This window comes from Pezoporus flaviventris, unplaced genomic scaffold, assembly GCF_033815535.1.
Source record: "Pezoporus flaviventris isolate CSIRO_AGI_PZ_B2104156 unplaced genomic scaffold, CSIRO_AGI_Pfla_v1 ptg000045l, whole genome shotgun sequence".
In the NCBI taxonomy this organism is placed as follows: Eukaryota; Metazoa; Chordata; class Aves; order Psittaciformes; family Psittacidae; genus Pezoporus; species Pezoporus flaviventris.
In genome coordinates this window covers 7,499,754-7,516,562 of record NW_026892593.1, presented here as the reverse complement: position 1 = coordinate 7,516,562, position 16,809 = coordinate 7,499,754, and the positions used below count along the sequence as shown (strand labels likewise).

The window sequence follows — 16,809 nt, the reverse complement described above, 5'->3', positions numbered from 1 at the left end:
CAGAAGCTCCACGTTAGTCGTAACTAGTTATTTTCTCTTAAATCATATTGCTCAACTTTTATCCACCTCACAGCTTCCATCACCAAGACTGAAATATTGTCAATTTGAGTTACAGATCCCATGTTAAAATTAAACAGAATATTTCCAAAAACTATTACCAACAAAGTCATTACGGCTAACTCTGAATTTACAGTGAATACTTCCTTACATTGCCATAGAAACTAAGACTCCCAAGTTGATATTGTCATGCTACTTGCTAGAACAAAAAGGCAGCTCCTCTCACCGAAAGGTTTCAGACTTTATGCATCACACAACAGACTGATGTAACAAACCCACACGGACAGCAAAATCAGAAATACCAGCAAAAACAATCATTGTCAATATAATGAACAGGAGTCACTACCCACCTCCTGGTACCATTAATGGCAGAGTAGGCGTCAAAGTTCATCTGAGCTTCAAGGACAGTTTCACGAAAGAACAGTGCAGCAGCTGTGCAGGAAATCTGGGGGTTAATTATACTTTACCTAAGCAAAGCACACAATAGTTTAAACAGACAAAGTGTTCAACTCCTGCCTCAATCCTCTGTAAGAGTTTAGCAGCTGCTGCTCCCACTCCATAAGGGCTGCACTTCAGTGATGAGAGCATCAAGGTGTGCTATTAGGTTATTAACTCTGCACAGGACTCTGCCACACTTTGAAATATAAAATGCTGTTCTTATAAAAATACAAGACAGAGAATTAAAATATAATGAGATTAATCCTTGTTTATACTAACGTACCATTTTGGAAGCATAACAGAAGCTTATATGACATTTATTAATGCAGATTTAGTACAAAGAAGGACTTAGGTGAGAAATAACAGAAACTAACACAGCCATTTAATTTCATAAAGAACCAGCCATGTGAATGTAACACATCAGAAACTCCACAGTACTACTCATATAAGGTACAAATAGCACCATTCCTCAGTTTTAAACCTGAGTTTAAAATCAACAAAAAATGTGTGTTATAAGAATTTACATGTGAAGCGGATGTCCTGGAAGTAGACTGATGACTCACTTTTGCTTCCTTTCAGCTTCTGTAGCACAAGTTAGGTGTGACTTTATGAAATGCTTATATTTCATCCAAAATATGCAGATTAATGAAGGAAACAAAGCTGGAAGATTAAAAAAAAAAAAAAAAGAAAAACCCCACATAAAATGTACAATTTAACAAATCATACGCTACATTTCGAGAAATGCAAGGACAATGTGATATATGCAAATACCAAGATGAAATAAGTCAGTAATACAGGACAACTTGTACCTGTTTGTAAGACTTCCACTCTGGAATACTAATGTTACATTAACACAGCTACACAATTTACTTTCCAATATACAGTGCAGAAAATTCTGCTAATTATCTTCCTACTATTGTTTTCCAGTTGTTCTGCTATTCATAGCAAATCTATGAGAACTGCTCATAACTATAAAACCGATTTCTAGTTGCTTTCTTTCTGCATACTGAGGACACAATATTTCATATTTCAAACAAACTCACTATGACTCTGCAGACAGTGAATGATCTCAATTTTGTCCTCAGTGTTTGACCTAACAGACCTCCAAAGGATAACCCAATGTGATAATCTGGGACTCTGTGAACAATTTAGTCTTTCTGGATAATTCAATGAAACAAGTGCCATCACTGCCTATACAGACTACCATATGTTGTCAAGGCTGTGTCACGCATCTGCCAGACCAGGGACAATGGGAGATTGTTATACCATGCTTGCTCCCATCAGAACAGGAATGATCTGGGATCACGGAATGCCAAAATCCTGGGTCAAAACAAGTTTCTGCATGATTTCTGAAGTAAATTCAAGCATAGAGGGTAGAAATATCTTACTGGCACAACAAACTAGTTGGTGCTAATGCCAGACATTGGTGGCAGATAGGGCTGTATGGTATATGGGGGAAGCTCCTTCCTTGAAGTACGCTGATTTGAACTAAGGATTACTCAGGACAGAAAAATGTGATACAGACATGTAAGGAGACATTATTTTATCTCACATATTCTTTTCTGTTACTGGACACAGCAACTCTGTTTGTCTACAAACCATGAAACACATGCATGCTTGGTTTTTAGTTCTGTTTTCACACGGCCCTGAACACCTGAACTGTAATCCTTCTTTCCCAAGATCAGAGATCTGAAAAGTGCAGAAATCACTTGGTGCTTGTGGGCCAGCACTACTTCTGAAGACAAATAACACCACAACCATTTGGGTACCAGAGAAGGATGAAGAGTGGTAGTAAATGGAGTTCAATCCAGTGTGGCGGGTTACAAGTGGTGTTTTCCAGGGCTCAGTATTGGGCCCAGCTCTGTTCATAATCTATCACTGATCTGGATAAGGGCGTCGAGTGCAGCATCAGTAAGTTTGCAAACATCACCAAGTTGGGTGGGAGTGTTGATCTGCTTGAGGGTAGGAACCTCTGCAGAGAGATCTGGACAGGCTGGATCAATGGACTGTGGAGAATGGTATGAGGTTCAACAAGGCTCAGCGCTGGGTCCTGCACTTGGGCCACAATAACCCCAGGCAACGCTACAGCCTTGGGGAAGAGTGGGTGGAAAGCTGCTTGTAAGAAAAGGACCCAGGGGGCTGACTGACAGCTGCTGAACATGAGCCACTGTGTGCCCAGGCAGCCAAGAAGGCCAAGAGCATCCTGGCCTGTATCAGCAATAGCGTGGCAGCAGGGCCAGGGCAGGGATCATCCTCCTGTACTGAGCACTGGTGAGGCTGTACCTCAAATCCTGTGCTAAGTTCTGGGGCCTTCATTACATGAGAGACACTGAGGTGCTGAAGCAGGTTCAGAGAAGGGCAATGAAGCTGGTGCAGGGCCTGGAGCACAAGTGTGATGGGGAACAGCTGAGGGAACTGAGGCTGTTTAGCCTGGAGAAGAGAAAGCTCAGGGGGAACTTTCTTGGTCTCTACAACTGCCTGACAGGAGGCTGTAGCAAGGTGTCAGCCCCTTCTTCCAAGTAACAAGTGATAGCACAAGGGGAAATGGCCTCTAGCTGCACCACAGGAGGTCTAAATTGGATTTCTTCACCATAAGGGTTGTCAAACACTGGAAGAGGCTGCCCACGGAAGCGGCGGTGTCACCATCCCTTGAGGTATTTAAGAGACATGTAGATGCGGCACTTAACACATGGTTTAGTGGTGGACTTGGCAGTGCTGGGTTAACGGTTGGACTTAATGATCTTACAGGTTGTTTCCAACCTGAACTGTTCTGTGATCCTATGACTTCAATGTATTTTGAGGAACCAAAATGCACATTCCCTGTGCTGTTTTTACCTGGGCTAGAGAATCTCCCCAGGGCTGTACAGTCTCTCTTGAACATGACAGAACATCTGATTTCTAAAACCAGCAATATTTTAGTTTAATAATCTCTGAGGCTTTTTCTCTGGGCTTTCTCCCCCACATTTTCAATTTTGTTCCTTGTCTTACTTTCCTTCTTCTTGAGTTCATGCATTATGGAAATAATCAAAGACATCCAGAAGAAATGTCTAAAGTGTATAAGCAGAATGCAACAGCATTATTGACATACTACTCATCATAACCTATGTAGAAACCTGCTGTGTTGACCGCAACATACCTTCTGATTAAGCTGTATGGATCCTAGAAATCTACATGTGCTGACTGGGAGTTCAGAAATAATGCATTTGTGGTTCACTGACACTAAAAACAGGTAAATACCACAGCAAGTATGCACAAACATTGGCCTTCTGTCAACTCTCCTTCTAGTGAAGAATCCAAATTATGAATATGAGGTTTGAATAAATGATGAAACTTTTCTAGGCAAATATTAAAATAATATTCAAAATGTAAGAACTGTTTTAGAGATTTTCACTTGTTAAATCCCTTCACTCTCTTACTTTTCTCTTGCTTCTGCCATTCCATTTTCCATTGTGGCAGCTTCGGCCTACAGTGATAAAGCTACACAAATGGTCAGCAACACTATTACACCTTCTTACTGGATAGATTTCCATTAGGTCGAAAGAAAGCTAGTTCATAAAATCAGGTGTTCTGAAGAGAAACTGTTGGGATCACAGCCCCTTTAACTTTAGAAAATTCAGCTAGGGCCAGCACTGCAATGACATTCAGCAACAAAAAAACAAAGACACTTTTCCACCAAAATCAGTACCTTCAAACTCTGCACTACAGACTGCACCTGCTTGGGTAGGCAGCTAGTCAGTCTTACCTTAAAGCTTACGATAATTTTGTTTCCTACTGCAGGATACTGTGCCATACTGCACACTGCTTGCCCACAAGACTGAATGGGTTCATTGTCACTATCATATAAATATGCATTAAAATGTGTATGAAAAACATTCTAGATTAGTACTGTAGCCCATACATATCACTATGTATTACATTCTTGTGTAGCAGTACTACACAGTCTTACACATTCTCAACCTACAAAGTTCCACAAATAGCTTTCTCAAAAAAAAAAAAAAAAAAAACAGATATGCATGTATCATAGAATCACAGAATGGTCAGGGTTGGAAAGGACCTTAAGATCATGCAGTTCCACCCCCCCCCGCCATGGGCAGGGACACCTCACACTAAACTTTGTCACCCAAGGCTCCATCCAACCTGGCCTTGAACACTGCCAGGGATGGAGCATTCATAGCTTCCTTGGGCAACCTGTTCTAGTGCCTCACCACCCTCACAGTAAAGAACTTCTTCCTTACATCTAACCTAAACTTCCTCTGGTTAAATTTGAACCCATTAGCCCTTGCCCCCAGTGAAGAGTTCAAATATACTCATGTATTTATAAACACATATTATATATATGGAAGAAGAAAAAAATTACTTCCAGAATGTTAATGCAGCCAAATGATAGCATTATGTTCTTTGATACTTGCCTTGATGCTCTGCAGCAAAAAATGTCTCCCCTCTCCTTTTTTTTTAATGTTTATACTGCTAAGAGGAAGAAGAACAAGAAACTGCTTCTGCAAGTACTGCAGCACTTTCCTCTCCACCACCCTTTCTAAATCAGTTATGTCCACCTCTTCACATAAATCCCTTCTGAAGGAGCACTTTCTCCATGTATACTTCTCCATGTATACCACTTCTTTTATACAAAAAACGTAGATGAATAATTTATCAACTCTTTCATGTCATGAAAGGAGCTCCTCATCTATAACGAGTAAGGAGAAGATCACAAACACTGAAAGCAAGAGCTCAGAATCTGTATCTTTCATGAAATACTGAATTAATGCAGGTGAAGTTATAGGGTGCATAAAATAAGTCAGATGCAATTTTACCCCCTCATACAAGTACTTTCCTTTGATGTCAACAGCATCAACAGACAGACAAGTGTTAGTGCAAGATGAACTTTACCATATGTGACTCAACAGAATTAAGCACAGCACTCTCAATTATTTCATTTCTTCAAGGAAATGGTGCACTAACAAAGTCATGGCTCCATCCTTTAATGGCACACTGATGGATATAATTCTACTGCCAACGAACCCACAGAGTTCCTGACATGAAACATCACAATCTCTCTGGAGGAGCTGAAGAATAAATCACAGGCTACATGAGCCAGAAGTCGGCTTCGATGGTCTTTAAATTAAGATGGACAAGCATAAGAATGACATAAAGTAATGGTAAAAAGAGAACTGTGAATTCAATTTCTAAAGTAAGTAAAATCCTAAAGAGCACAAATTAGGTCTGAAGTACAGGTTATTTTCAAAGCCTATGTTTGCATTAGATACCAGCAGTGCAACCATGCAGGTTTTCATAGTTCTTTGACTTTGGTTTCTGCAAGACCCTTGTGATTTTATTTATTTTTTTATTTTTATTTAGGAAAATCATACAGCTTTCTATTGTAAAATACTGCTCTGTTAGCAAAGAAAATATTATCCAATAGTCAGTTCTTGGAAGATACTAAATATTGATACCCAGGAAGAAAAGACACCAGAAGACAATTTGTATGCACAGAGTATTTTAATGAACATAGAAAAGAATTACTGATGAACTTGAATAACCAAAGAATTTCTTAAAAACATAATTATACACTAACGCACTACAAGGCTACTAAATTCCTGAGCCACAGATCACTGGGTGCTGGGACGGTACTGTCCTGTCTTTTCACTCTTTGCTGGGAAAGCACTGTCACCACTACAAGGACTAGGACGTGGAGGATGCAGGCCTCCAGCCTGTCTAGACTTGGCGACTCTTGTATCCATCTTAATGAGGGTCCAAGTCTTCTCCTGATTGGGAAAGCACTTGCAAATATGCCCAAGTCCACCTACAGTTAGCTAAACATTTTTCTAAAACTCATTTGAAGTTCCTCCTTACATTACATGTACTACATGCCTTTTTGCATAAAGAGCTATAGCATTGTGGGTTGAAGCTTAAAGTCTGATCATTTAGAGTTAAATCAAACATTAGAACGTGAAAAGCATCAATATTATTTGCATTTCATATGGTCCAGCCACTAAATAACTCTAAAAGTAAATGAAAATGGTCAGCTAGACCACCTGGTTAACTCAGTATGTATGTGTCGGGCAGCAGCTCCAGGACAAAATCTGCTTCAGTGCTCCTGAGTTCCAAAATCCATGTTTTCAGGCTGTTCCTTGGAATTCTGCTGAAGGCATCTGTGGAAGTTTATAATTCTATGCAAAGAATAAAGATCCTAGTTTATGCAGTACAACTGAGTTGGCTGCTCTTGCAATCCTTCAAACTAAAACCAAAGCTACACTGGAATCTTCTGCACATCACGGACCTGCGTTGCCTACTGATGGAATCTCTAGAGAAAGATATTGTGGGTCTGAGATGGCAGTGATGAACAGAGAGTGGAACTGGAGAAAACATTGCTCCTCACATGACTCTTCCCCGTGTGACTACTTATCCAAATTAGGATGCTTTTCCTTAACACATTGCTACTTTTACAACTACGCATCTGTGGGAAGGAGACAGTACTTAATCTGAACTGCTCTACATATAAAAACAATCACATCTGAAATTCAGAAGTATTTCTATCAGAAACAGTAACACTCTTTTCTTCACCAGAGAGAGTAGAAGGTCAGAATGCGTAACATTTGCAAATATGCCCAACTACTTTGACTACTTTCACTTCTCTCACTGAAAGGGTATATATTCAAAAAAGCATTTGACATTACAGAGGAAATTCTGCCTTTTTTTATTTGATGTCAAGGACCGTTTTGCCATTGACTTCATCTGGGCCAAGATTTCACCCCATGTGTTTTAAGAGAATCTCTGTGACTCTGCCAACAGTAGCACAGTAAGTGCCTCATGAAAAAAAAAAATGCTAACAAGAAAACCCAAACAGGAAATAGCCTCCAAGGAATACTTCTCTGCAAACTCTTACAATTAAGATTAAAAAATAACAACAATAATGGTTCTTACAATCTTTTCTCCCCATGCAAAACCAGGCAACAGTTTCCTGCATTAAAACCTTATTTATTGGGTGTCACACTTAGGAGAGTTCTATGTCAGATCATATTGTGGAAGTGCTAATTATCTCATGAGGTTTACTCCTCCTGATGATATACAGCAACTCCCACATTGTGATTGTTTTTTTCTAAGAGTATTTTTAGCTCAGGATGTTCAGCTCATATAAACCAGCAATATGCCATTGGAATATTAAAAGAAGTATTTCCCTTGTAATGTGGGAAAAGATGAAGTGTTTTATTATTTCAAAAAGGGGGGCCTTTATTCAAATGTAATGAAAAAACATGAAAGCACCTTTATTTTCCATACTTAAAAACAGCTAACTCCTGCAAACTGAATTAGCCATTCCCTGACTTCATTTACAAGTGAATTTTCACTACTGAAATATCAAAGCTTTCAAACAAGAGAATACTCAGTCTCTTAAGCATCACATCATAAATAGTAGTGTCCTACCTCCACATTCTCTGACTTCATTCCTAGGCAGCACTGAAAAAGCAGCTACCGTAACATGGTGCATTCAAGGTCACGCTATTCTAATTGACAGAGATATCATTGATAAATTACCCAGAAACAACGATAATAGAGTCATTAACCTTGTTCCAGCACATGAAAGGTGTTTCATAATTGAGAAGGAAAGTTACAAAAACATACACAGGTTTTACTGCCCAGGTTTTCTTCTCCTACACACTACTGCAAAGTACTGTTAGGGAATAGTAATGTGTTAGGGAATAGTAATGTGTTAGGGAATAGTAATGTGTTAGGGAATAGTAATGTGTTAATGTAGATGCCTGCTGTCTGTGTTTTGCAACCAAGGGGTGCACAGATTAGACTGAATTATACTGGAGGAGGAGTCAGGTAGTAAAATACACAAACCAGTGACCTTTTAAAAAATAGGAAGTTGGATCCAGAAGGCCTCTCCCTTTGGCGAACTGAAGGATGCTGGAGCACAAGAAAGATCATTCCAGCAAGGAAGTCTCTCTCAGTCCAAGAATCTGTGCTGAACTCACTTCCAAACACAGAGACATTTGGCCAGTGCTTTGACAACATGCATTAAAAGAGTAATGGACTGCATACTGGAGTGAAACTCACAGATAGATAGATAGATAGATAGATAGATAGATAGATAGATAGATAGATAGATAGATAGATAGATAGATACTAGGTGGAATTTAGAATTCATCCTCTATGTCTCATTCAAGAAACTTTCAGCTACCCACAGACTAAAAGCCTGACTAATGTCCCTAATTCGCTGTATGACAGATATCTTTATTAAGGGTATACACATTAATGAATAACTGCTGAGTGCTTTGACTTAAGAGAAATATTAGAACAACAGTGAAGAGGTGGGACAGAGACTGTTTCACGCAGTAAATGGCTGTGTACCCCTATCTTCTTAATACTTCTACTGCTGCTTCTTTTTGAATCCTATCACAGTAAGACCACTCATGCTAAAATTATTACTAAGAAGAAACTATAGAGCAGGTTTCCTGGAGTTCAGGTGCCCAGAGATGACACTATACTGAATGACAGAATCCATTGTACTCCTTTCTAATCCTGAACTACTGTGTCTCCCTGCATTGCCTGACTACAAAGATACAATCTATAACATATTGCACAACTTACCCTACAGGACAAACAGAAAAATCCCAGATCATGTCTGTATTTAGAGGTTTGACCTTATGCATGTAACTGAATATATCATAGAGTACATTCTGAAAGCCTGAGTGAAAGTCAGATTCTTTCTACTGGTTCTGTTGCGGTTGGATAAACCGTTAATAGGCATATCCTTCAAGCATCCAGACTTGTCACAGATGACACTTGAAACAATATGCACGGAACGTCAAGGGGAACTCTCCTGTACGTCCTCTGAGGCTGCAGGCTACAGTTACCAAGCACAGGTGCCTCTGATACAAAGCATCTAACATCTTCCCACCACGGAAACCCCCAACTTTTTCGAGGCTGAGCTCAGCGCCGGGTTGAATCGTGTACTTTAGTGATTCCAGCCGCTGCACCATCCACGGTCAAGGAGCACCTACAAACTCGTTTCCCAGCGCAGTTAACAGCTCCTGTGCTTCAAACGCTACTGGGGTAGCAGAAACCTCCTTACAAGCATTCAGCCGCAAACAGCCCAACTCAGCATAGCTTAAAGAAGCCAGTAACACACATGTAAACAGCATCTGCGGCGTCTCTTCTTAACTGACTTTCCTGGAAACACATTAACCTATTACAGTACTTCGAAAATAAACAGGAGAAGCAGAGGAGAGGCAAAAGTAGATCGCTCCCTCCCAAAAGTTTCTTTTCGCTTCTCACTCCCACTTTTGCTGCTCTCCACGTACTCTCGAATTAGAGATCGCTTTCACCGGGTAGCAGATGAGTGACTTCTTCGCTCATGACATTTGAGAGATGCTGCAGCCGCCCTGGGTGCCCGCGGGGACCGGGCGCGCAGCGCACACCCCCACGCCCAGACGGCCGGCGCGAAGCGGAGGGGAAACCCCGCTCCGCCGCCGTCCCCGGCAGCCGCACCGGCCCCGGCAGCGGCACCAGCCGGTGCGGGGAGTGCGGCCCCTCCCGCCGCATGGCGAAGCGCTGCCACTGACGCACATTTAATTCGCCGGGCTGCGGGCACGGCGCGGCGCCGCTCGCATCCTCCCCCCGCCGGCGGGCAGGGGGAAAGTCAAACTGCAGCAACAAAGTTGGTCCCCCCCGTTATCCCCAGACCTGACCCGGCCCCTCCGGGGACTGTGGGGCAGCGGAGGTGGGGGGCAGCCCGTGCCCGCCTTACCTTGCTTGACGCACTTGAGCCGGATGGGGTCTTTGCAGTGCTTGATCACGGCCAGCACATCCCTGATGGTGAGCCCGGCTACAGGGGTCTCGTTCACCTCCAGCAGCAGCTCCTCCGGCACTAACTTGCTGCCGCCCTCATAGGCCACCTTGCCGGGCTTCACCTCCCCCAGGTAGGGGAACTGCCCGTTCTCGGCGCCCCCCTTCAGCTCGAAGCCCAGCTGCCCCTCCGGGTTCCTCACGATCACAATCTCGTGGACTCGGCTCGTCCAGTGGCTTTTCTTCTTCAAGCCCTTGGACATTGCCGTTGGGATGCTCTGCCCGACTACCTCCCGGTATATTCCGTGCTCCTTCCCTCCCTCCCTCTCGTCCCCCCCCCTCCCCGGGGCAGCCGGGCTCCTCCGGGGCAGGCTCGGGCGGGCGGGGAGCAGCCGGCCAACGGGAGGGAGGGCGCGGCGGCCCCGCGGGGCTGCGGACCTGGGTCGGGGAGCGCCTCGCTGCCCTCTCCGGCCGGCTTTAGCTGATATCCATGGCAGCCGCGGCGGCCGGGACCCTGCAGAGCGTGGATGTACTAGTTGTAGAGAAACTGGCAGCGGGGAGGGAGGAGGGAGGGAGGGACGGCCGCGGCGGGGGAAGAAGGGGGGGAGAGGAGGAGGGGTGTCGGTGTCGGTGCCGGAGCGAGGCGGGCGCTGCCTCGCCGCTCCCGCCTCGCCTGACCCGGTAGTGAAGGCCGAGAGAGAGGCTGTCTGGCACGGCCGGCAACGGGCGGAGAGCGGCCCGGGCCGAGCGAGGCACCGGGCGGGCTTGAGCGGTGACCCCTGCACCGGCACACCTGGGAGCGGCCCCTGCGACAGGGGGCGCCCGCGGGCAAGATGGCGCGGGGGGGTCCTGGCCAGTCCAGGAGACGCTGCGCCGGGCGAGCCGGCAGCGGGCCTGGGGTGAGGGGCACCGGACGGGTGGTCTGCTGGAGTTTGGGAAGAGCCCGAGATGGAGAGGAAGAGGCACGGATGCTGCGGTCCGTGTTCTGCTCGTGGCAGGGAAGGATGCAGTAGCGACGGATGGGCTATAAGTTGTGCCCCCAAAACAAGTGACAGCTGTTTACACGTGTGTCTCGGTGTTAATAACGCTTGCTGAGAGGTTTCCTTCCGTTCAGAGGTCTCACACTCAATTAAGTTGTAGATGGGCACAGTTGTTAGCGCAGGTTACTAGCACAGGAGACAGGAGCTGGTACCCAGAAGGTGTTACTACACCTGAGGAGGGTGTAACAAGGAGAGCGGTGGCACTTTGGTCTATAAAACTTACCATCACACACCAGTTGTTCACCACCATCACTCGGTTTGCCGTATGCTCCTTGCCCTTAAGCCCCAAATGACCTTGGTGGCCAAGGACCGACACTCCCAGCCTCCAGAGCCTTGCTCTCCCGAAGCACCGGGATGCATGTTGTTCTGCAGGTGATACGCATCCCGCTCCTCCTGTGGGCTCTCCCTTTAATTAGTTCTGTCATATGCCTGACACGTGTGCAAGCAGTGGAGTGTAGCAGTTGGCACGTCTTCCTGAGAAGCTTGCCTTGGCTAGAAAAAACAGTTTCCATGTGAAGGGGAGACTGACAAAACACAGGCAGAGCAACCTCCTGACTTTCGGAAGCATAGTTTCTGTGCCTGCAAGGCTGCAAGGGTATGTGGAGGCAGGGGTCTGCAGGCAGGGTATTGAATGGGGGAGGCAGGAGGAATGTAGCGTGTGTGAAGGCACATGATTTAAAGCTGGTCGGATATTTTTAAAATTTCAATTAAAGTGACTCTGCAATGAAATTTTTCACAAATCGTATTGCTGTTTTCCCTCTGGGTTCCTATGGAAACGGGCCTTTATGTGCTCATGCTTAGCTGTATCTCCTTTACTTCTCCAATAACTTTTGAAGCTGTTGGGCAGTTTCACCCAAATCTATCTCAAATATAATTAAGTTATTTCATGAAAATAGGCAGCTGGGTAGGGCTGAGAGATCCTGTAAATGTCCCAAAGGCTGTAACATGAACTTGCCTCTTATTAAACAGCGATTCACATGGCTGAGAGACGGTATAAATGTCTGGGTAATGAGAAAAGTTTCAATTACAGCTCATTATCAGCCTCAGTATAAGTCTGTGGGAAACCAGGGTTCTTCAGTTCATGTTCTCCCAGCATTAATTGTGTAACATCCTCGTGCACTCAGAGTTGGAATAGGCACATGCAGAGGGGAAGAAAGCAATGAGAAATTACTAAAGTCTGTATCCTGCTAGTCATTTCACCTGCTTTGCTGTGTGGGCCTGGCCAGTGGTGCAAAGCTCTGTATGTGAGGGGCTTTGCAAAGGTGGGATTAAAGAATAAAAAATAAAAATTAAAAATTAATTAAAAAACCCCCACCCAAACAAGACCACACAAAACTGGAAATAAGAGATCCATAAACACAGACAGCTGAAGAGCAGAACTGGAAAGGTAATTTGACTTGACTGGAAGGTACTAAGGTTTTCACTGGTGTGACAAGCATTAGAGTAATAGTCTCATTTTCCAAAGACCATTAGGAGTGTCCAGCTGTCACTAGGAGCAGTGTCTCTGGTCTGGGCAGAAGTGGGCTAAGATACTTGGAAAAAGAGCAAGAGAGTTAGTATGCTTGTTTCTGTGGTGCTGCTCTTGAACTTTGTCTTGCTTTTTAGCCCAAAAGTGGGGTAGGAAGCAAATGGCTAAAAAGAGGAATTACAAGTCATAGTATCTTGTTATCCTTCAGCTTCCCAAATGTTGCCACAATCGCTCTTTGCTGAATCCTCTGCTCCACTAAAGCCCACTCTGCTTAAGTGGTCACCATTTCTCAGTTCAGAGTTTAGTCATTCTGCCAGTATTGTATCACAGATGTTGATTTGTCTGCTAATTAAATTTCTAAATCACCCCATGTTCACCACAATGTATGTGCAACAGTGGGACATCTGCCAAAAATGCAGTTTTTAGGAAATACATCAGGAAATATTTGAAATATTCCTAGGAGAAGGGAGGGAGGGAATCCCGTGGGTGTTATTTTCCTATTTCTTAGGGGTTTCCAGTAATTCATTGATCAGAATTTTTTAAGTGCTCATTACCATTTTAAGTCAGATGACATTAACACGAGGTTATAAGTATATGCTTTGTTAAACAAGTGGGGGCACAACTCCTATCTTAAAGGGCTTACAAGTCATAACATTTCTGATTTAACGCATGTTGAGGACAAATCCAGCTGAATGAACCTTTCATTTCTAACCAATTTAGGTAGTTTTATTCATCTGAAATAATACCACATAGATCTGGTGGAAGTGGTGGTTCAGTTGCGTTAACTTTGACTTCTGAAGGTGGGCAGCAACATGAGCCAGACCCGGTGCAGGCATCCACAGTTTGGCAGAGCATCACAGAATGGTTTGAATTGGAAGAGACCTTAGAGATCATCTAGTTCCAACCCCCTGCCATGGGAGGTGGAAGGAGCTTTAGCAGTTTTCCCAAATCAGAGCTGCATATTAGTTGATCTCATACCAGAAAAGGATGGCAGTTTTCAGGTTCAGAGACAAAGGCTGGTGAGTGGAATGGCAGGTCATACCTGTTAAGGTCAGGATAGAGTAAAAGATACTGTCATTAGAGGATGACTGAGGGATACAGTATTCCTCTGCAACATCCTCTTTTAGGGGGCATAAGTTTTAGAGTTTTGGGTTGACTCTGTATGGATAAAGTCTTGCTGTCGTATCATTACTGGTTTATGTTCTTGGGGGTTTAGGGATGTGATGCCACTAATGGAAATGCATAGTTTGCTTTGCTCTTCTATTTGAAAATATACTCGGAGGAAATTAAACCTCGCATAAGGTTGTTTTGCAGCAGCCACACTCATTCATATAACTTCATTTCATTTTTACAGTGATAGAGGGGCAGCTGTAAAACAAGATTATCCTTGGCACTGACAGAGCAAGTGTCCCAGCATGTGGCTGAGGGAGCAGAGTTTGCAGATTTTCTGCCTGACCCCTGAATACCCTGAAAAGGACTTTGTTGCTTGCCAAGATCTTCCTGTTAGTCCCTTCCTCAGGGCTTCATCTCAGGAGGGCATGAACTGGTCCTGAGCGTGGATGTGAGGGTATCTAACACAAGGGATCTCCTATGGGTAAAAGTAACAACAGCACAAAATGAAACACGTTCACCAAATACAACACACAACTGCCTTTTATTATTCCTTTAAATCTGAGCCTGTAAACCCAGGAACCAGTAAGTCACTGTACTTTTGGGAGTAAAGTTGAGCCCATGAGTAAGCTGTGTGAGACTTCAGTAAATAAATGTGTTTTGTAGCTGGAAAGTAATCCTTCCTACTGCAGCACTACAAATTCAGTAAAAAGGTAACTGAATTCTGTCTGTATTTTCAGTATACCACATATCTGGGTAAATTAATTCCTCAAATAGGAAATGATGTATTGCATGTGCCAAAGAGATAAAAAGACATCCATTACCTGCTATTACTTATGCAGGAATGGAGTTCTCTACCCTGTAATTGTGTTTGTAACATTGGACTTGAACTCAGAGGACATTAAATCTCTTCCTTCTGCACATGCCTCCTATGTGACTGGATGCTAATCACATGACACTGTCATCTCTTATTTTTTTTCCATTTTAGTATAAGCATGATTCCTCTTTTTTGTTACAGTTTTCTATTTAGCATGTCAGCTACCCAACAGCCTTATTCTCAACAGTACCAGCCTAGCTCCACCACAGGACATATGTTCATCTAGGACTTGGGCAGGATTCAGGTGTTTAAATCCAGATTCCCAAACATTTTGCCTATGTCCTTAGTTGCCCTTGTGATAGCTAGTCTTCCCACCAGTGGAGCTCCAGAGTGTCTGAGCTGATTTCACTGCCTTCTGCTTGGAGTTTTAAATGTTCTCTTGGGATTCTGAAAAGATTATAAGTCCTTTTTTTTTTTTTTAATAAAAATTGCAAAATCCTAGCACTTACAGCCGCAAATTTGACCAAGAAGTCACTAAAAGTTTGTTACAATATTTACTACTGCCACTTAATGTCTTCTATGAGCCTACTTTTACAAGTATGAGCCTTGTATTACTAGTATCATATTTTCCAATTTTCAGATTTTATGAATCTTTGCTTCAGAAAAGCTAAAATCTCACACTATTTTTCTAAAACCTTTTTCCCAGGTTCTCCAAATTCTGAAAGCTTTGGCAAAAAATAGATACTTTATTGTTCTACAAAGGCAAGGAAGAATTTTTGTGTTAAGTGTTGGTTTGGGTTTGGTTTTATTTTTCTTGGTTTTGACCTTTTTTTTTTTGAGTCTTAGACCAAAACCTTCCATAGTGTTGGACACCAATGCTTCCACAGAATCCATTATTTAATTGTAGACTTCAAAACTTTGTAAAGTATGTACCTGGTTAGAATGGAAAGTAATGGGAAATACTCAGCTTTCTCAACCCTTTAGAGGATTTCTGCTGTGGTAATAGCTCTTGCAGAAAGCAAATCTGATCACTTCTGGATGTGAAGAAAATAATTTCCATGCCTGAACTGAAAAATACATGCAACCTTTGGGAATGAAGGAAAAATAAAAGAGAGGAGCTCATCAAAATAGTTTAGTTTACAATGAGTTTATAAGATTGCAGGGGACATTTTGTTCCCTCCTGATCATCTCTGTATTGGTGATTGTCTTAAGTGTGATCTTTTCCAGTTTCTCTCTTTTCTTATCAAGCCTTGGTATTATATACTTCCTGTGCTGCTCTTGCTAGGTGCTCACAAGTTGATTAAGGTGAGATACAGAAAACTTATTGGAGGTAAAACACTTTTCCAGGGACATGGTTCTGGGAGACAGGCTGTCAAAATAAATTTGGTAATACCCATTAAAATAAACAAATGATGGCCTCTTTCCACAGAAGTGCAAGTTGAAATTGCATCCCAGTAAATACCCATACTAGGTGACAGAATAAAACGGAAACAAAACTGCACCCTATCAGAAGATAGTCCTTTAAATTTTGGCCTGACACTAGAAAGATAGCACACCTATAAATATCTGTTACTGTCAATGGAAAGAGAAGTATGAGGCTCACACAGTGCATTACTGCTGCTGAGATCCTCGCAGCATACAGGGCATAGGTGGCTGGGATACTGGAAAATACCAAATGAGGTTGCTGGGTAACTGCCTGGGTTTAGAACCATGACTTCTACTCTGCCACATCACTGGTTTGAGCACTCATTAGCTTACATTATCCAGTGCCCATTGGTAAACCTCTGTGGATAGCACTAGGACTGCACTGAATACTGTGAATTAGTCTGTATCTTTCACTGAATTTGAATTTCTAATATCTTCATGTCTCATTATAATATTTAGTACTCAGTGATTTATCTCACCATGAAATTATCTATTATAATAGTTATTGCTGTTATATGATGATATCTTAGGTTAACAAACTACAAAAGACCTATTCTCTGACTTCTTTTTTCCATGCTGCACTTTCTCTTGGATTAGATGAAATGGGGCTTTCCTCTTTCATGTCTGTAATCAGTTTCAGTTTACGTTTCCTATGAACTAACAGTTGT

The 16,809-nt window shown here is 42.9% G+C and overlaps 1 protein-coding gene and 1 long non-coding RNA gene across 16 annotated transcripts in view; one reads left to right on the top strand and one right to left on the bottom strand.

Moving 5' to 3' along the window:
- The window catches only part of MAGI2 (membrane associated guanylate kinase, WW and PDZ domain containing 2), a 738,716-nt gene extending 727,849 nt beyond the window's left edge, over nt 1–10,867 (bottom strand). For 8 of the 15 annotated variants that reach the window (XM_061467333.1, XM_061467318.1, XM_061467323.1 and 5 more), the window contains exon 1: nt 10,244–10,864. In XM_061467333.1, the coding sequence (XP_061323317.1) occupies nt 10,244–10,544 (301 nt within the window). In that variant the 5' untranslated portion in view covers nt 10,545–10,864. Of the gene's footprint in view, nt 1–10,243 lie in introns of all 15 variants that reach the window. The other 7 variants (XM_061467320.1, XM_061467324.1, XM_061467326.1 and 4 more) reach the window with 4 other exon arrangements.
- Nucleotides 10,868–11,335: 468 nt separating this feature from the next.
- LOC133276495 (uncharacterized) lies at nt 11,336–12,629 on the top strand. Its single transcript, XR_009745892.1, has 2 exons — nt 11,336–12,326; nt 12,446–12,629. It is a non-coding gene; the product is annotated as an uncharacterized LOC133276495 (long non-coding RNA).
- Nucleotides 12,630–16,809: the final 4,180 nt, after the last annotated feature.